General features: G+C 38.4%; 2 protein-coding genes across 5 annotated transcripts; one reads left to right on the plus strand and one right to left on the minus strand.

Moving 5' to 3' along the window:
• The first annotated feature begins 6,589 nt into the window (after positions 1 to 6,589).
• Positions 6,590 to 11,800, plus strand: klf11b (Kruppel like factor 11b). Of its 4 annotated transcripts, none has more exons than XM_065288395.2 (4): positions 6,590 to 6,731; positions 9,565 to 9,822; positions 10,148 to 10,958; positions 11,094 to 11,800. In XM_065288395.2, exons 2-4 carry the CDS (start codon positions 9,574 to 9,576, stop codon positions 11,387 to 11,389), a joined length of 1,356 nt encoding a protein of 451 aa, XP_065144467.2. In that variant the 5' UTR covers positions 6,590 to 6,731; positions 9,565 to 9,573; the 3' UTR covers positions 11,390 to 11,800. The 4 variants fall into 4 exon arrangements, with proteins under 4 accessions (XP_065144467.2, XP_065144466.2, XP_065144468.2 ...); XM_065288394.2 differs by lacking the exon at positions 6,590 to 6,731 and adding an exon at positions 8,309 to 8,468; XM_065288396.2 differs by lacking the exon at positions 6,590 to 6,731 and adding an exon at positions 8,580 to 9,475.
• Positions 11,801 to 14,345: 2,545 nt separating this feature from the next.
• On the minus strand, positions 14,346 to 15,153 carry LOC141280960 (uncharacterized). Its single transcript, XM_073812456.1, has 3 exons — positions 14,965 to 15,153; positions 14,784 to 14,836; positions 14,346 to 14,552 (listed from the first exon to the last, which is right to left on the minus strand). Exons 1-3 carry the CDS (start codon positions 15,097 to 15,099, stop codon positions 14,456 to 14,458), a joined length of 285 nt encoding a protein of 94 aa, XP_073668557.1. The 5' UTR covers positions 15,100 to 15,153; the 3' UTR covers positions 14,346 to 14,455.
• Between the last annotated feature and the right edge of the window lie 6,735 nt (positions 15,154 to 21,888).

Raw genomic sequence — 21,888 nt, forward strand, 5'->3', positions numbered from 1 at the left:
AGCCTCTTTGCCTCCGTTGCCCTCAGTTATCTATCATTCTATCTGTCTGTCTGTCCATCCGTCCGTCCGTCCGTCCATACATCCATACATCCATCTATCCGTATATCTGTCTATACATCTATGCATCCGCCACCCATCCATCCATCCATCCATCTATCTATCTGTCATCTATCTATGCATCCGTCCGTCCGTCTGTCCGTCTGTCCGTCCGTCCGTCTGTCCGTCCGTCTATCTATCTATCTATCTATCTATCTATCCATCCGTCCATTCCTTCTATCTATCCGTCCATGCATCTATCTATCCGTCATCTATCTATGCATCGGTCCGTCTATCTATGCATCCGTCCGTCTGTCCATCCGTCTATCTATCCGTCTGTCCATCTATCTATCCGTCCGTCCATCTATCTATCCGTCCGTCCGTCTATCTATCCGTCCGTCCGTCTATCTATCCGTCCGTCCGTCTATCTATCCGTCCGTCCGTCTATCTATCTATCTATCCGTCCGTCTATCTATCTATCTATCTATCTATCTATCCGTCCGTCCATCTATCTATCCGTCCGTCCATCTATCTATCCCTCCATCCATCTATCTATCCCTCCATCTATCTATCTATCCATCCATCTATCTATCTATCCGTCCATCTATCCATCTATCTATCTATCCATCTATCTATCTATCTATCTGTCTATCCATATATCTGTCTGTCTGTCTCTCTATCTATCTATCTATCTATCTATCTATCCGTCTATCCATCCATCCATCCATCCATCTATCCGTCCATCCAGCTATCTATCCGTCCATGCATCTATCTATCCGTCATCTATCTATGCATCTGTCCGTCTATCTATGCATCCGTCCGTCTGTATGTCTGTCTGTCTGTCCGTCCGTCTGTCGGTCCGTCCGTCCGTCTGTCTGTCGGTCGGTCCGTCCATCTATCTATCTATCCGTCCATCTATCTATCCGTCCGTCTGTCTGTCTGTCTGTCTGTCTGTCTGTCTGTCTGTCTGTCTGTCTGTCTGTCTGTCTATCTATCTGTCTGTCTATCTATCCGTCTATCCATCTATCCGTCTATCTATCTATCCATCTATCTATCTATCTGTCTGTCTGTCTCTCTATCTATCTATCTATCTATCTATCTATCTATCTATCTATCTATCTATCTATCTATCTATCTATTTATTTATGCTCTAGTAGGAAATTCTTAGAAAGCGACATACTTAGACATTCCTGAGATGGACGCCCTCCCTATGTGCGTTATAATCAAAATTATATACAGAAATTTTTAGATACAATTTCCACTATTATTAAGGTGGAATAGAGCTGCTGTCACTGTAGTTTTAAGAGACATTGTAATGAGTTTGTTTTCTACCTGTATATATGAAGTTAGACACACTCTGGATGTTACAGTATAGATTACCTCAGGCATTACATAGCCGGCGTTTCCTGTGTCTGCATGCATACACAAAAAACATGTTGTTTGCGATCATTCCTGTCCTAATCCATTCTGTTCAAGTACTCAAGTGAAATGCTGTAAGACCTGTAAAAAACATCCCTCTGGTGACAGATCACTGGAGATGTTCTGGTTGTTTCCCTTAATAACTGTGTTTTTCATTCCGCAACCCTTTCCCGCCAATGGTTGCTTTATCCTGTCTTGAAAAACCAAACCAGACATTTTAGGTCTAAACAAAACATTTGTCTGGAGTTAAAAACAACAACAAAGCTAACGGTGACCGAAAATAAAATAACAATCTTCTGAGAAACAAAACACTACCCATACCATCCTTGTATTTAGGTCCGATGAACCGTGCCATGCCACACGTCTACAATGGTCACTCTGAGTCAGCTGAATCTTACTGGATTACCTCAATGCTTTCACACACAGTACAGACACACCCATCTCTTGACCACTTGCCGGCAGGGTAACAGACTTTGTTGCCCTAGAAGATCAACCTGCCCAAACAACTGCCTTTGTGTACTCAAAGTTCCTATAACTAGAGCGAAGGTGCCATTGCTCCTCTTGACCTGTTCTTGATAACTCATAGGAAAGCCCTTAAATGTAAGGATATTTATAGTTCACTACAGAGCTTGGGATATATTTGTCACACACAAAGGCTTTCTGCTGAACTGGTTCCCCCCTTGGCCATTGGCCTGCTCTACATTCACAGGAATCCCATTCGTAACCATGCCTTACTATATATGGCCCAGAACCAGACACTGTTAAGCACACAAATGGATCAACAGATGACAGGTGAGACTTACTGCACGCCTAAAATGTTTAAAAAATGTACGCAATGACAATTAAAAAAATATTGCACACTATCTTAAACATGCTAAACGAAATATCATAGTGTTTAAATTGCACAAAATTTGTTTGTATTATGTAAAACTTTAAAGTTTAGGGTTAATTCTGTAAGTCTGCTTAATTTAAAGTCCTGCTGCAGGTAATATTATAAAACTAAATTGTCACAAACTGTTTAGGTTTTAAAATGGTTCCTCCTTTTAATCCATACATAATAAACAAACAAAGGTGGGGTTGAAACACATTCTGCATGTATATTTGTATCACAGATCACATTGCATGACATTCAATTGCCCAAATGTTTTGGTTGCATTTTTACTTTTCATAACAAAAGTTGTAAAACTATTTATAAAACTGTATTGCACAATCATGACAGCACAGCTCTTTATTAGAGTTATGATAGATTGCATCTCACGAAACACAAACTTTTTATTTAGTGAAGACTCGTACATAACTGTTGTTCAACAGTTGGTGACAGTGTGGTTCATGAAACCACACACTGAAAATATGACACGTAATCTCTGTGATGATAAAAATCACATTGTCGAAAGGAACAAAACTGTGTTGCTCATAAGTGATAACTGGAAAGCTATATGACAAACAAAGAATGCATGTATCAGATCATAACCTGCTGAGGTGCAAATAAGACTTACATACATACGGTCTGTTTGGTTCATCCGGACTGCAGGCATTAACCTCATAGACTTCAATATTGCCCTTTGAAAACACATAAATATAAGTAGATTTTCATATACGTGTAATACATTTCTATTAATGTCTTCAAATGTCAGGTGAAGATACAACCCCGAGAAACGTGTACTGAAATAAATTTTAAATGTATCTTAAGGAGCCTATATATTGACACTGTAAGATCTATGGGGTCATGCATAAGTGAACCAAACCATATGTCAAACCAGAAGACTTTAACAAAGGTGCCACTCAGCACCTTACACACCAGACAACCGACCTGTTTTAAAACAAAAGTATCATACAGACTCTCCAGCATTGCCCTTTCACCCAGATACACACCCTCTTACACGAAATAAGTGGGGAGTTTCTGTTTATCAGCCTGTCATTGGGAGTTTGAGATGCATCTGTTTTGCAGATGAGCAGCACTGCCACAACATATATAACTAAACATAACACACACAAACAAACACATTCATCATATATCTTTTAATGACAGCTAATGATGGACTAAGCACATAATTCCATTCTCAGTGTTGTGTGAATTTAAATAAATGAAATGTCCGTTAAAAGTATTAGAATTATATATATATAATAATCCCTAAGACAAACGGGAAGGCCCTTTGCAATCTCTTTCTCCTTTATGTGCTTTTGGTACAGCTTAAAATCAAACTAACATTTTCAATACCTATACTGCATTGTCTTATACTGTATATGCGCGCATGCACGCCCACACACGCACACATATACATTACAGGAATACATTTATCACCTCTGGGAATAACTGACCCCTTCTCTGGGACTTCTCTGGACTTGGGTTAAGCAGAAGCCCTTTGGCTATGTGAGAACTGGATGGGAGATATGAATAGCATAATGACCTTTCCTCCAGTTTCCTTCCCTTTCTCTTTAGTCTGCCCCACTTATATCACAAACATGCCTCTTGTTTCGATCATAGCTCCTACACTTGCCACACACTGTTGATGTACTGCTGTTGATGATGCACTGTCATCATTGCGTTACACAACCAGTCAGTTCAATGCAGCCCATCAGAGCTTTTGTGATTCATGCCGACACTTGGAAGTTTTGGTGCCACTGCACCTGCTGGTTTCCTAAGTGCTCACCAACAGGGAACCTGGCATGAGCCTCCCCAGTGGTCAACATGAGGAGTAAATTTATGTTCATTGTTTGTAGACATAATGAATTTATTATTTGAAGTGTTACTGTATATATTGATAGAATTTCAAAACAAGCCTTAAATTTTCAACATACTAAGATTACTTATATACGAGTCGGTTGAAATTATCATAGGCAGAATTTAAAGGCAATAATTTAATTTCAGAATGAATTTCTAACACCGGTTCAAATGTTCAATGCACCCTGTGAATACACTTTAAATACATTTGAATTTTTATTTTTATTATATTGTTTTATTTTATAGACCATTTATATTCTGAATTTATTTAGTTTCTGCAAGATTAATCAAGATTATTCGCATACAAAATAAAAGTGATTTTTGGCATAATATATGAGTGTGTGCTGTGTGTAATTATTATGTAAATACAAACACATTCATGTATGTATTTAAGAAACATTTACATGTGTGTGTGTGTGTGTGTGTGTGTGTGTGTGTGTATATATATATATATATATATATATATATATATATATATATATATATATATATATATATATATATATATAAATTATAAATAAATAAAACCATTCTGAAATGAATATATGTTTGTGTGTGGTTAAATATACATAATAATTTCACACAGTACACACACATATACACTCACCTAAAGGATTATTAGGAACACCTGTTCAATTTCTCATTAATACAATTATCTAATCAACCAAATCACATGGCAGTTGCTTCAATGCATTAAGGGGTGTGGTCCTGGTCAAGACAATCTCCTAAACTCCAAACTGAATTTCAGAATGGGAAAGAAAGCTGATTTAAGCAATTTTGAGAGTGGCATGGTTGTTGGTGCTAGACAGGCCGGTCTGAGTATTTCATATTCTGCTCAGTTACTGGGATTTTCACGCACAACCATTTCTAGGGTTTACAAAGAATGGTGTGAAAAGGGAAAAACATCCAGTATGCGCCAGTCCTGTGGGCGAAAATGCCTTGTTGATGCTAGAGGTCAGAGGAGAATGGGCCGACTGATTCAAGCTGATAGAAGAGCAACTTTGACTGAAATAACCACTCGTTACAACCAAAGTATGCAGCAAAGAATTTGTGAAGCCACAACACGCACAACCTTGAGGCGGATGGGCTACAACAACAGAAAACCCCACCTGGTATCACTCATCTCCACTACAAATAGGAAAAAGAGGCTACAATTTGCACGAGCTCACCAAAATTAGACAGTTGAAGACTGGAAAAATGTTGCCTGGTCTGATGAGTCTCGATTTCTGTTGAGACATTCAGATGGTAAAGTCAGAATTTGGCTTAAACAGAATGAGAACATGGATCCATCATGTCTTGTTACCACTGTGCAGGCTGCTGCTGGTGGTGTAATGGTGTGGGGGATGTTTTCTTGGCACACTTTAGGCCCCTTATTGCCAATTGGGCATTGTTTAAATTCCACAGCCTACCTGAGCATTGTTTCTGACCATGTCCATCCCTTTATGACCACATTGTACCCATCCTCTTATGACTACTTCCAGCAGGATAATGCACCATGTCACAAAGCTCGAATCATTTCAAATTGGTTTCTTGAACATGACAAGGAGTTCGCTGTACTAAAATGGCCCCCACAGTCACCAGATCTCAACCCAATAGAGCATCTTTGGGATGTGGTGGAACGGGAGCTTCGTGCCCTGGATGTGCATCCCACAAATGTCCATCAACTGCAAGATGCTATCCTATCAATATGGGCCAACATTTCTAAAGAAGGCTTTCAGCACCTTGTTGAATCAATGCCACGTAAATTATGGTTTATAATTAAACAATTAATAAACAGCTAAATATGCAAATAAGTTTTGCATTTTACAAGAAAGCATTTATATGTAATCTGTTACTGTATGAATAAGGGAAATAATATCAATTTTTACATTACACACAAAATAACAGTTAACACATTTATTTTACAACGAATTATTTAAACTTAACACATTTATTATGTGGCTCTCTATTATAAATGACTCTGATTGGTCAGTAGTGGCATTTATTAGCCACTAGCAAATTACTTATTATAATAGACAATATTATTGAATACCGGCCAAAGCCTACAATAAACTGTAGTAATTATTCACTTTTTTATTTATAGGTTCTTTTGTAAAATCCATGCATTCATTTGACCTGCACATTACCAAATTATTCTTGGCTAATAATGATAAGGAAATAATACAGATGAAACAGTTGGCAACCTGACAGCGATTGTCTGTATTTGTACAAGATTTTCCCTGAAAAGGATTTCCCTTTTAAGAACAAGCAAACTTTTAACGGAAATCATCTGTGACTGAGAGAAGGGCATCATGACACGTGTCAGCTTGACTTCATTCAAAACCCACTCATTTACTGCATCTCATATCACTGCATCTAGCTGCAGTCGAATGTTACTGTCACCCCATCCTCTCTGAGAGGGTGTGACTAAGACACTTCATACTGAGACAAGACAAGAAGATTTTTCGACATATTACTATAAACAGAGATGCTTACGTACATCTCACAACTCCAAGATTCATAATGCCTTTTAATAATCTTCATTACTTGAGTTTAAATCAGACCACAGGTTCAGGTAAGAGTTTATCTCGTACTGTCACTTTAGCAAAACAGTTATTGGTTTTACATTAGCTGCATGGGTTTTATATACTGTAAACTGGATTCAGAACTAACCTGGGCCTACTATGTTGTACTACACTCTTAAACCTTTAAGTCAAATGTTCTTAAAATAACCATTTCTTTCTTTTATAATCTGAAGTACCTTTGTGCAACAGAATGGTTCTGTGGTTGTTACGGTTCTTTATGGAACCATACAGCTTGAGAAAGAACATTTTAGGAGTGTTTTTTTTTTTAAGAATGAAAAATAAACAACCTTTTACTTTACAAAGTATACTAGGGCTGCACGATATTGAAGAAAAATGCAATGTATGTTAAACATTCTTATACAATATAATATATGCTTTAAATTTGTAAAATCAAATTAAATTATGCGTTTTTATCAGATTTTATATAATTTAGCCCATTTTATTATATAATTTGTCTCACTAATACCTGCACTAAACTAAAACTTTGACAGTAACTTTTTGAAGTATTAAAATTTAAGTTTCTGCAAACTATTGCGGTATTCACATGTGCAATATTCCAATTGAATCTGTATACACATACAGTGTGCATTATCCGGTTCACACAAAACCTAGAAATATAAGGAAGTTTTAGTGTGTGGGAAAATCTTGGAAACTAATATAATATTTAATTGTTTAAAATGTCAATATTAAATATTAACTTTTCAGTCCAGCTCAAAACTGTACATAAAAACATGCAATTTTTGCAAGAACATTCTTTATATTTTTAGGGACTTAGTAATCACAAGCAACTTTAATTCATTAAATGTAATTAAAATTAATTAAAATACAAAGACTGAATGGTGTGGGAATGACCACTGTTGCAGAAGCTATATCAGCATTAAAACAAACATTAATTGTGTTGTACACTCTTTAAACGAATGTGTTAAAATAACACATCTTGTGTTAACACGTCTAATGTGTTATCCTTTACTTGACACATCTCTTTGTTATTTTTGGAACAACACACTTCGTGTTATTTTAACACATCTTGTGTTGTCCCTTTTATTTATTTGAACACAAAATCAACACGAAATGACACATAATGTGTCAAAATAACACATAATGTGTTAAATAGGACAACACAAAACAACGTGTTAAAAATTAAAACATCCTTTAGTGCATCCTGTTCATTTTTTTCATTTCCCGGTTGGAATTCGTAGAAGAGTTCTTTTACCTCCTCGTCATTAATTTTCCTCTTTTCATGCTGCGTATGAAGAGCTATTAGATGTTTATGCTGAGCAAACACACAAACACGTTTCACTTTAGCCCGGCTGATAAAAGCTGCGACCTTTCGCCCAGTTCCGCGACTCTCAGTTCAGCGGGTTTACAGCGACACTGATGACTCCCTCCTTACGCCCACCGGCAGCCACGCACCCCGTCTCCTCCAATCGCTCGCCTATCATGCACTGATCACGCGTCGTCCTTCACACCATTGGTCAAGGACTCACACACATTTGTTTTTCATTGGTGGCATGTTGCCACCCGCCAGACTGTTGTGAATTTTGTTTTCTTTTTTTTCTCGGACTTGTTTTACTCAGCGAACTGAATTCCGGTGTGAGTGGTCATTGAGCAGGCGGAGCTGATCCGTTTCTTTGTTCTGATCTACCTTTGGGTTTTATTAATATTTTTTCAAACGTTTTGATCAGATGTCAACACTTGAGTTTGATAACATGGAAGAAATATGTGGGGTAAGATCAGAATATTTATTTACCTATTGTTTTTTATTGTTACGTTAGTTGCTTTATTTTGTTGAAAAAAAAACGTATTACGTCAACTGACAGTTAACGATACATTGTAATGGTTTCTGTCTCTGCATCACGGAATGTAACGATGGATCCAAACAACTACTTTATAAAGTTTATTTTTTTGTAAAGCAAATATGTGGCGTCATTCTTCTCTGATAGTAAACAATAAGATTGTGGTGCGTAAAAGAAATACTGCCATAAATGGATATCATTTAACCCTTAAGTTATCATTTTCTATTGTTTCATTTTACATTAAATTCAGTCAACTTTAAAATGCGTTTTGATACAGGGGGCATAGAGTCGCATATATTTATTTATTACATAAAACAGGAATTTTTAAAAAACTTTTATTAAGATTCTGTTTTGTCAGCAATCAAGCGTTTAAACAATGTGTCAGTAGCCTACCATTAGTACCAATGGTCAGATTTATTTTAGGTTTTGCATCACAGTTTGTCAATAAAGAGTGTGACGTGTAAATGTAATGTAAAACTTTAGTACAGCTTTAATATTCATAATCGTTACATTGTATTTCTAAAGCAATACGTTACGTGGAGATGACAATACCACACAATGCATGCAGCCACTCCATACAAGTTTCAGGTGTACGTGAGCACCTTGTTATAAAAAAGAAAGTGCATGAAGTGCATGCTGTTGGGTAATAATGTTTATTACCGATGACTCTGTGAATGGGCTTGCTTTCAAAGTTTTCTGCCCTTGGGCACCAACTGAGTTGTTCTCATATCTGTCAGCGGTTAGGTTTCGCTCATTGCTGATTCACGTGGTCAGCTTTTATAGCACGTCATTGTTTTGGCTTTATTTGCCAGTGGGAGGTGACCGTCTGACGATAGAAAGTCCCTCCAGATGGGTTGCATTAAAAAGGGTTCCTCTGTTAAACTGTCATAGTTGCTTCTGGATACACGAACGGATGAGGACCAAGAGAAAGACTTAGAGTATGTCAGCTGAGTTATGTGTGTTGGAATCAACCAGAGGGCTTTCTAATTTTTACACCACATTCATTTTGTTTCCTTGCGGTTCTCAGGGAGCTCGGATGGAGGTCTGCAAGGGATTCCTGGATGGGAAAAGGCATAGCAGCGAGCTCTCTTCCTGCAGTCTGCCAGAATATAATGACTTGGAGGCTGCTGAAGCTTTGGTCTGCATGAGCTTCTGGAGTCAGATGTCTCCAAAACCCAACGTCTTCAAACCTCGCCCTCTCACACCAGCGTCAGACTCTTGCGATTCTGTTTTGCAACCCGAACCGCCGGAGACTCCGAAGGACTTCGTCTCACTATCCTCCCTGGTAAGCGGTGTTTTTATTGTTTGGAATAAATGGCATAGGAAAGCCTACTTTAAGCTTTGTTTAATATGTCAACATTTACACCGGGAGAACCTGACGGTCCTTTGGCGCCGCATGTCTTTTAGTACAAGACTCTTATCATCAGTACATGATTTGTTTGCTGAGAACTTGGGGAGGGTTTATGATACAGTGGACAGGTGGCAGTGTTGAGATAATATACATCTGCAGACTGAACTTAACTGTGATTTTAGGGCTCACGTGGGCTTAAATATATAAACAGATGCAATAATGCTACAGTGACATAACTTATCGTCTACTTTCTTTGCAGTGCATGACACCACCTCACAGCCCCAGTTTTACTGAGATCTCTAACACTACAGCGGTGCCGGGTTCTCCTTCCCCATTGGCCCAACCGTGTCCCAGCCTCCTTAGTGCAAGATCTGCTTTTCCCACCATAACTTCCATCACCCAGATGGCCTCTTCTGGACACCGTACAGAGAAGACCACATCTCCACCCTGCAGAGCAATGGCAACCAGCGTAATACGCCACACGGCCGACAGCTCCTTGTATCAAAACATTCCACAAGCCATGTACCCATCAAAGACTGATAAACAGCTGGTTGAGGTTCCTTCAGCAACGCCTTCACCACCCTGCCAACCCCAGAAAGACAAAACAACAGAATGCCATAACACCAGCACGCCCCCCTCCAAAATCGATACACTTTCGACTCCTCAATCACCACCCCCAACACCAAGCCCACCAATCATATGCCAGATGTTCCCGGTGGGACAACCAGGAGTAATCTCGGCCACGTTTATTCAGAAGCCCAGCCCTGGGGTGAAGTCTATCTTACCACAGCCTCTCTTGATGGGCTCTCCAGTGCCTCAGGGGACGGTGATGTTTGTGATGCCCCAATCGCCAGTGTCTTCTGCTCCACAGTGCCCACAGACTGTTATGACTCTGGGCAACACCAAGCTACTGCCCCTGGCTCCAGCGCCTGTCTATGTGCCTTCAGGCCAAAGCATTGCCATGCAGATCGACTTTTCACGGAGACGCAACTACGTCTGCAATTTCTCAGGCTGTCGGAAGACATATTTCAAGAGCTCTCACCTGAAGGCACATCTGAGAACTCATACAGGTAAATAATGTATGGATAGTGATAAACATCACATAACAGGCAGTGCTATTAGTACAATCTAAAGTCTAGGTCAATCCAAGACTTTGTCAAACTTTATAATAGCGTATAACATAACATGCAAATTTTTTCTTCCAGGTGAGAAACCATTTAGCTGTAACTGGGAAGGATGCGATAAGAAATTCGCCCGGTCTGATGAACTCTCCCGGCATCGGCGAACACACACAGGCGAGAAGAAGTTCGTCTGTCCGGTGTGTGACCGGCGGTTTATGCGTAGCGACCACCTCACCAAGCACGCCCGTCGGCACATGACCACCAAGAAGATGCCGTCCTGGCAAACGGAGGTGCGAAGTATGAATAAGATCACCACAGTTAAAGCCTTGCCCCATGGGACAGCACTACCAGTCAGCATGTTGCTTCCAGCCTCAAACTAAGTTAAATTGAGCCTGAACTGTTACTGACATTATACAGGGACATCTGATATGAGGGCATGCCTGCTGATTCTCTCACGGGCGAAAACACGATTATGCACTGGACTCTTTATTTCGCTGCTTATATTTCGCACTCTACAATGAAACTTTTTGTTTACTATTGTGTGAAAGATTAATGCACTCTTTTGCCAAAGTCTTTGTACTATGTTTGTCTTAAAAGAAATAATTGTTTTTCTTCCTTTTTTACATTTATATGTACATATCCATCGAAAATGTATGATATGCTAAACTACGTATAATTAAAAAAAGGAAAATTAGTATGTAAAAATGTATATGTGGATAATTACCTACACTGTGAGTATCATATAATACTCTTTTATTTAATACTCCTTTTTTAATAAACAATGAAGAATACGTTTATGTTTGTGGTTTTATAGTAAAGGTGACATTTGAAAACAGGTCCAGTTTCAGTTCACTGTTCTTCGCACTGACTACCTCAGCTTTTACCATAGTGACACACCCATGATACATCAACTTCCTGTCAGTTTTGTGAGGTTTTACTGGATATTTTGTCTCATGCATCACCAGTTCCATATCCCAGCAGCATTTTATTTACTGACAGTAGTGCTCAGAACGGTACAGAATTTCAGTTTATATATATATATATATATATATATATATATATATATATATATATATACACACACATACTCACCTAAAGGATTATTAGGAACACCATACTAATACTGTGTTTGACCCCATTTCGCCTTCAGAACTGCCTTAATTCTACGTGGCATTGATTCAACAAGGTGCTGAAAGCATTCTCTAGAAATGTTGGCACATATTGATAGGATAGCATCTTGCAGTTGATGAAGATTTGTGGAATGCACATTCACGTAGTCAACGAAGTTCCCGTTCCACCACATCCCAAAGATGCTCTATTGGGTTGAGATCTGGTGACTGTGGGGACCATTTTAGTACAGTGAACTCATTGTCATGTTCAAGAAACCAATTTGAAATGATTCGAGTTTTGTGACATGGTGCATTATCCTGCTGGAAGTAGCCATCAGAGGATGGGTACATGGTGGTCATAAAGGGATGGACGTGGTCAGAAACAATGCTCAGGTAGGCCGTGGCATTTAAACGATGCTCCAATTGGCACTAAAGTGTGCCAAGAAAACATCCCCCACACCATTACACCACCACCACCAGCCTGCACAGTGGTTACAAGGCATGATGGATCCATGTTCTCATTCTGTTTACGCCAAATTCTGACTCTACCATCTGAATGTCTCAACAGAAATGGAGACTCATCAGACCAGGCAACATTTTCCCAGTCTTCAAATTTGGTGAGCTTGTGCAAATTCTAGCCTCCTTTGACCTCTAGCATCAACAAGGCATTTTCGCCCACAAGACTGCCGCATACTGGATGTTTTTTCCCTTTTCACACAATTCTTTGTAAACCCTAGAAATTGTTGTGCGTGAAAATCCCAGTAACTGAGCAGATTGTGAAATACTCAGACTGCCCCATCTGACACCAACAACCATGCCAAGCTCAGAAATGCTTAAATCAGCTTTCTTTCCAATTCTGACATTCAGTTTGGAGTTCAGGAGATTGTCTTGACCAGGATCACACCCCTAAATGCATTGAAGCACCTGCCATGTGATTGATTGATTAGATAATTGCATTAATAAGAAATTGAACAGGCGTTCCTAATTATCCGTTAGGTTTGTGTGTTAAAAGCTCTATTCAATTTTATTCGGAAAACCATCGAGGGGGGGGGCTTCAAATATTGTTGTGGGCAATAAGGGGGCCTTAAAGTAAAAAAGGTTGTGAACCATTGCATTAATACCTTTTCTGAACCTTTGTTGGTAAAAGTTTTATTTTGAGGTTGTCAGTGTTTTTAATGTCTTAAGTTCAAAAAGTTAAACCAATAAAGTCATATAAGGACATGAAAAGTTCACATCGTAACAGATTTTTTTAGTGTTTCTTGGCAAGCGCGGAAAAACAAACACCGGCTGTAGGTTTGGAAGAGACCCTGAAATGACCAAAAAATGAATGATGTTGTTTTCGTTCATTGCTTACCATAGCCGGGAAATAAACCATGTGTGTTTTCCAGTAAAACTAATATTCCCACGGAGACACGGACTTGAGCATTGCTCAATGCCACAGATTTAATTTGGAAAATACGCAGATGTAAACACTTCACTACTTAAATTAGGACCAATCGAATTACAAGACTAACTGATATTTTGGGAGGCGCGACCAATAGGGATTTAGAAAGATATCCAGCCTTCTGCCTTAACGACCGACTTTTCCAACGATGATGCCTTCGAAAGACTTTCCAATCGTGAAGCAACAGCGACGCCACGTGGCAAATATAATTGTTTTATTTCTAGTTTTATCCTTTCTGCCATTCCATCTAGCTACAGTATATTCATGTCGAGAACCGGTTAATCCATACACAAGTAAATTCATACATGGGAGGGGCAATTTGGTATCTCCAATTCACCCAACGTGCATGTTTTTGGCCCATTTCTGAACTGTTAAACTTGTGAAAAACAAACAAAGCACAACTAATTTAAAAGGAGAAATGCATAACATCAATAATGTACTTTTATATGTATCCTTGTGAAACCATGTAAGATAGTACCGAAATGATTGAATTTGATACACATCAGGTTTAAAAAAAAGTTAGGGAGCCTCCTAAAACCATAATGCTGATGTTCATTCCAGAAGGGCGGAAAATTCTGGAAATGTGGTCAGGAAATGGAACCAAATATACATTCCAGACATACATTTTCTTTCTCTCAACCAAACTGCATGGACATTTTCATCCTAAACCTTAAACACATAATGAAACAAAGTTTTTTTATTTGAATTAATTTTAATAATATAATAGTGTATCATATGTTTATTAAAATGAATTATCATTTAATTATATAATTAAACATGCCACTACATTAAATATGAAAAAGACGCACAATTTAGTGCTCTATTATTAATTATTTGGTTTATTTAGGGTTAATACATTTTTTTCTTAGATGTCTCAGATTATCATTCCTTTTTCAAACAAATTCTCTCTCAATAGCGTTCATAAGGTCTTCTTCTGAAGCGTCATATGTGATGGCTTGTCCCAGAGACGAAACACCAATTTCAAAACACCTAAAGAACAAGAAAGAGGATTTCATTGTTAATACAAAGGTTTTCTTTATTAGTAGTGATTTAAAACCATGAAATGATGAATAACAAAATACTGAAGCAGACAATATACCGAAAATAAAAACAGATTAACAGTGCGTGACAGACAACCACTCTCAACCAAGCATGCTGCTGGACACAACCAAACTCAGAGCAATTGCTCAGGTAAATAATTGATGGGATACACAAACTTACGAAGCTGTTCGTTCGCTGTTGGTGCTACACATCATGTTCTTCAGAGGAATGGTCTGTAAAAAGAGAATGATCCTTTAGTAAATAAATTCAATACTTACATTAATAAATGGAGTTTGTTTCTTTAATCATTAGAGTTCATCTGTTTACATTGGTAAATTTAAAAATAAATACGGCCCCTTACCTTTTCTTGAATGTTTGAGGTAGGGTTGTTCGTGTTAACTTCAAAAAGTGGTTTACTGGCACTGTACATTTTGTTGATGGCGTGTCCTTTGGCATTGCAAAGCACAGGTGACTTTGATGATCCTATTGTTGGCATCTTATGAAAAGTCCTGCTGTTGAGTCTTTCATCTGAGTTTTCACATTCAGCGAGAATCCTACGAGGCTGAATCTAGCTTCTTATTCGCAGCTTCTTATTGACGCTTTTCGTTCCACCTTAAAAGACGCGACACTTCCGCGTTAGCAGTTTCTTTTTCACGCACAGCTTAGGGACCGTAGCGCATTATCTCTTATTCGTGCTGTTTTGAGTGATTATGTTTATTTTGTTACTGTGAGAGTAATATACATTTGCAAATAAACAGAATAACAGACTTATGAAATTAAACTGATTGTCAGAATGTAAAGATACACGAAATATGTTAATGTAAAATTAAATTGTTAAACGTGTCATCTTTGGATTGCATTTATGAATGATCCCGATTTATATGTCTTTGTGATGTTTGTGTGGGTGCGTGCCTGCTTGCGTGTGTGTGTGTGTGTGTGTGTGTGTGTGCGTGCGTGCGTGCGTGCGTGTGTGTGTGTGCGCGCGCGCGGGTGCGTGTGTGCTTGCGAGTGTGTGTGTGTGTGTGTGTGTGTGTGTGTGTGTGTGTGTGTGTGTGTGTGTGTGTGTGTGTGTGTGCGCGCGAGTGTGTGCGCGCGAGTGTGTGTGTTTGTTTGAAGTTTGCAGATGACTCTAGAAATGATGAATCTACATACAGAAGAGAGGCTGGCTGCTTCAAACTGTGGACATGAGAGAAGATTTCTTGAAGAGCCCCTTTCACTCCCTCTCACCATTCTCAAATTTACTGTGCCAGAAAATTCGTCCCACAAGACATCTTCACCTTAAGCAGTTACACAGTAGCATATTTGCTCCGACCTTGCAGTTTTAAAGTGCAGTATTGCATATTGCAATATCCCACACTAGGGTTTAACAGGCTTAACTGTGTAAATACATTTGTGCAATGTACATTATATGCATTTTTATATACAGTACTTGTAGATATTTGTAAATAACTCTCTCACTTGCTTCTTATCTATGTTATTTGTTTTAATTTTCAATTTTACATTAAATGTCGCTTTTTGCTGTTTATGTATACTGTATGTCTGTAAGTACCAAACTAAAATTAATTTCTTGTGCATGTGTGCACAATTCGCAAATAAAGCTAATTTTGATTCTGGTTCTGATTCTTATTGTAGCTGTTTACACTTTACAAGATATAATGACAAAACAACAAATTCAATGTCCATTTATTATACAAATTATTCCTTATTACATAACACTCTCAAATCATTTTAAAGACCAATTGCATTGTCAGCTCAGTTGTAGGCACTATATCTGAGCTGCTTTTTGGGGTGCGTTTAAACTTTCACTGCAGGGTCACACTCATTGCTCTTGTCTATCCTCATGAAAAAAGCAGACTTACTTACAGAAGCATTCTAAACTTATGATCCCATAAACTTGGCATTTTTGACAATACAGTTACAGACACTGCATTTCTAACCAAATTTGAAGTGCTATATCTCAGTTGCCCTCTGGGGTGCGTTTAAACTTTCACTGCAGGGTCACATTAAGTGCTCCTATCTATCACCATCCATATATCTCAGTTACCCTCTGGGGTGCGTTTAATATTTCACTACACAGCAGCATTTTAAAGTTATGGTCCCATAAACTTGGCCTTTTTGACAGTAAAGTTACAGACATTGCATAGTTTACCTGTTATATCTCAGTTGCCCTCTGGGGTGCGTTTAATTTTGCACTGCAGGGTCACAGTCAGTGCTCCTGTCTATCACCATACCAAAAACCAGACTTATTTTCAGCAGAATTTTAAAGTTATGGTCCCATAAACTTGGCATTTTTGAGAATACAGTTACAAACACTGCATTTTAACCGGATTTGAGGTGCTATATCTCAGTTGCCCTCTGGGGTGCGTTTAATTGTGCACTGCAGAGTCACAGTCAGTGCTCCTGTCTATCACCATACCAAAAACCAGACTTATTTACAGCAGCATTTTATAGTTATGGTCCCATAAACATGGCATTTTTGACAATACAGTTACAGATATTGCATATTAAACCTGCTATATCTCAGTTGCCCTCTGGGGTGCGTTTATTATTGCACTGCAGGGTCACAGTCAGTGCTCCTGTCTATCACCATACCAAAAACCAGACTTATTTACAGCAGCGTTTAACAGTTATGGTCCCAGAAACGTGTCATTTTTTACAATACAGTTAGTAGACATTGCATATTTAACCATATTTGAGGTGCTATATCTCTGTTGCCCTCTGGGGTGCGTTTAATATTTCAATGCAGGGTCACACTCAGTGCTCCTGTCTATCACCATACCAAAAACCAGACTTATTTACAGCAGAATTTTATAGTTATGGTCCCATAAACATGGCATTTTTGACAATACAGTTAATAGACATTGCATATTTAACCATGTTTGAGGTGCTATATCTCAGTTGCCCTCTGGGGTGCGTTTAATATTGCAATTCAGGGTCACAGTCAGTGCTCCTGTCTATCACTATACCAAAAATCTGACTTATTTACAGCAGCATTTTAAAGTTATGGTCCCAGAAACATGGTATTTTTGACAATACAGTTAGTAGACATTGCATATTTAACCATATTTGAGGTGCTATATCTCTGTTGCCCTCTAGGGTGCGTTTAATATTTCAATGCAGGGTCACACTCAGTGCTCCTGTCTATCATCATACCAAAAACCAGACTTATTTACAGCAGAATATTATAGTTATGGTCCCATAAACATGGCATTTTTGACAATACAGTTAATAGACATTGCATATTTAACCATGTTTGAGGTGCTATATCTCAGTTGCCCTCTGGGGTGCGTTTAATATTGCACTTCAGGGTCACAGTCAGTGCTCCTGTCTATCACTATACCAAAAATCAGACTTATTTACAGCAGCATTTTAAAGTTATGGTCCCAGAAACATGGTATTTTTGACAATACAGTTACAGATATTGCATATTTAACCTGCTATATCTCAGTTGCCCTCTGGGGTGCGTTTATTATTGCACTGCAGGGTCACAGTCAGTGCTCCTGTCTATCACCATACCAAAAACCAGACTTATTTACAGCAGCGTTTAACAGTTATGGTCCCAGAAACTTGTCATTTTTTACAATACAGTTAGTAGACATTGCATATTTAACCATATTTGAGGTGCTATATCTCTGTTGCCCTCTGGGGTGCGTTTAATATTTCAATGCAGGGTCACACTCAGTGCTCCTGTCTATCACTATACCAAAAATCAGACTTATTTACAGCAGCATTTTAAAGTTATGGTCCCAGAAACATGGTATTTTTGACAATACAGTTACAGATATTGCATATTTAACCTGCTATATCTCAGTTGCCCTCTGAGGTGCGTTTATTATTGCACTGCAGGGTCACAGTCAGTGCTCCTGTCTATCACCATACCAAAAACCAGACTTATTTACAGCAGCGTTTAACAGTTATGGTCCCAGAAACGTGTCATTTTTTACAATACAGTTAATAGACATTGCATATTTAACCATATATGAGGTGCTATATCTCAGTTGCCCTCTGGGGTGCGTTTAATATTGCACTGCAGGGTCACAGTCAGTGCTCCTGTCTATCAATATACCAACAATCAGACTTATTTACAGCAGCATTTTAAACTTATGGTCCCATAAACATGGCATTTTTGACAATACAGTTATTAGACATTGCATATTTAAAGATATTTGAGGTGCTATATCTCTGTTGCCCTCTGGGGTGCGTTTAATATTGCACTGCAGGGTCACAGTCAGTGCTCCTGTCTATCACTATACCAACAATCAGACTTATTTACAGCAGCATTTTAAACTTATGGTCCCATAAACATGGCATTTTTGACAATACAGTTACAGATGTTGCATATTTAACCTGCTATATTTCAGTTCTCCTCTGGGGTGCGTTTAATTTTGCAGTGCAGAGTCACAGTCAGAGTCACAGCCTGTCTATCACCATACCAAAAACCAGACTTATTTACAGCAGCGTTTAACAGTTATGGTCCCAGAAACGTGTCATTTTTTACAATACAGTTAGTAGACATTGCATATTTAACCATATTTGAGGTGCTATATCTCTGTTGCCCTCTGGGGTGCGTTTAATATTTCAATGCAGGGTCACACTCAGTGCTCCTGTCTATCACTATACCAAAAATCAGACTTATTTACAGCAGCATTTTAAAGTTATGGTCCCAGAAACATGGTATTTTTGACAATACAGTTACAGATATTGCATATTTAACCTGCTATATCTCAGTTGCCCTCTGAGGTGCGTTTATTATTGCACTGCAGGGTCACAGTCAGTGCTCCTGTCTATCACCATACCAAAAACCAGACTTATTTACAGCAGCGTTTAACAGTTATGGTCCCAGAAACGTGTCATTTTTTACAATACAGTTAATAGACATTGCATATTTAACCATATATGAGGTGCTATATCTCAGTTGCCCTCTGGGGTGCGTTTAATATTGCACTGCAGGGTCACAGTCAGTGCTCCTGTCTATCAATATACCAACAATCAGACTTATTTACAGCAGCATTTTAAACTTATGGTCCCATAAACATGGCATTTTTGACAATACAGTTATTAGACATTGCATATTTAAAGATATTTGAGGTGCTATATCTCTGTTGCCCTCTGGGGTGCGTTTAAAATTGCACTGCAGGGTCACAGTCAGTGCTCCTGTCTATCACTATACCAACAATCAGACTTATTTACAGCAGCATTTTAAACTTATGGTCCCATAAACATGGCATTTTTGACAATACAGTTACAGATGTTGCATATTTAACCTGCTATATTTCAGTTCTCCTCTGGGGTGCGTTTAATTTTGCAGTGCAGAGTCACAGTCAGTGCTTCTGTCTATCACCATACCAAAAACCAGACTTATTTACAGCAGAATTTTATAGTTATGGTCACATAAACATGGCATTTTTGACAATACAGTTAATAGACATTGCATATTTAACCATGTTTGAGGTGCTATATCTCAGTTGCCCTCTGGGGTGCGTTTAATATTGCACTTCAGGGTCACAGTCAGTGCTCCTGTCTATCACTATACCAAAAATCAGACTTATTTACAGCAGCATTTTAAAGTTATGGTCCCAGAAACATGGTATTTTTGACAATACAGTTACAGATATTGCATATTTAACCTGCTATATCTCAGTTGCCCTCTGGGGTGCGTTTATTATTGCACTGCAGGGTCACAGTCAGTGCTCCTGTCTATCACCATACCAAAAACCAGACTTATTTACAGCAGCGTTTAACAGTTATGGTCCCAGAAACGTGTCATTTTTTACAATACAGTTAGTAGACATTGCATATTTAACCATATTTGAGGTGCTATATCTCTGTTGCCCTCTGGGGTGCGTTTAATATTGCACTGCAGGGTCACAGTCAGTGCTCCTGTCTATCAATATACCAACAATCAGACTTATTTACAGCAGCATTTTAAACTTATGGTCCCATAAACATGGCATTTTTGACAATACAGTTACAGATATTGCATATTTAACCTGCTATATTTCAGTTCTCCTCTGGGGTGCGTTTAATTTTCACTGCAGAGTCACAGTCAGTGCTTCTGTCTATCACCATACCAAAAACCAGACTTATTTACAGCAGTATTTTAAAGTTATAGTCCCATAAACATGGCATTTTTGACAATACAGTTATTAGACATTGCATATTTTACTATGTTTGAGGTGCTATATCTCAGTTGCCCTCTGGGGTGCGTTCAATATTGCACTGCAGGGTCACAGTCAGTGCTCCTGTCTATCACTATACCAAAAACCAGACTTATTTACAGCAGAATTTTAAAGTTATGGTCCCATAAACATGGCATTTTTGACAATACAGTTATTAGACATTGCATATTTAAAGATATTTGAGGTGCTATATCTCTGTTGCCCTCTGGGGTGCGTTTAATATTGCACTGCAGGGTCACAGTCAGTGCTCCTGTCTATCACTATACCAACAATCAGACTTATTTACAGCAGCATTTTAAACTTATGGTCCCATAAACATGGCATTTTTGACAATACAGTTACAGATATTGCATATTTAACCTGCTATATTTCAGTTCTCCTCTGGGGTGCGTTTAATTTTTCAGTGCAGAGTCACAGTCAGTGCTTCTGTCTATCACCATACCAAAAACCAGACTTATTTACAGCAGCATTTTAAAGTTATGGTCCCATAAACATGGCATTTTTGACAATACAGTTAGTAGACATTGCATATTTTACTATGTTTGAGGTGCTATATCTCAGTTGCCCTCTGGGGTGCGTTCAATATTGCACTGCAGGGTCACAGTCAGTGCTCCTGTCTATCATCATACCAAAAATCAGACTTATTTACAGCAGCATTTTTAAAGTTATGGTCCCATAAACATGGCATTTTTGACAATACAGTTATTAGACATTGCATATTTAAAGATATTTGAAGTGCTATATCTCTGTTGCCCTCTGGGGTGCGTTCAATATTGCACTGCAGGGTCACAGTCAGTGCTCTGGTCTATCATCATACCAAAAACCAGACTTATTTACAGCAGTATTTTAAAGTTATGGTCCCATAAACATGGCATTTTTGACAATACAGTTATTAGACATTGCATATTTAAAGATATTTGAAGTGCTATATCTCTGTTGCCCTCTGGGGTGCGTTTATTATTGCACTGCAGGGTCACAGTCAGTGCTCCTGTCTATCACTATACCAACAATCAGACTTATTTACAGCAGCATTTTAAACTTATGGTCCCATAAACATGGCATTTTTGACAATACAGTTACATATATTGCATATTTAATCTGCTATA

This window comes from Paramisgurnus dabryanus, chromosome 17 (genome assembly GCF_030506205.2).
Source record: "Paramisgurnus dabryanus chromosome 17, PD_genome_1.1, whole genome shotgun sequence".
NCBI lineage: Eukaryota > Metazoa > Chordata > Actinopteri > Cypriniformes > Cobitidae > Paramisgurnus > Paramisgurnus dabryanus.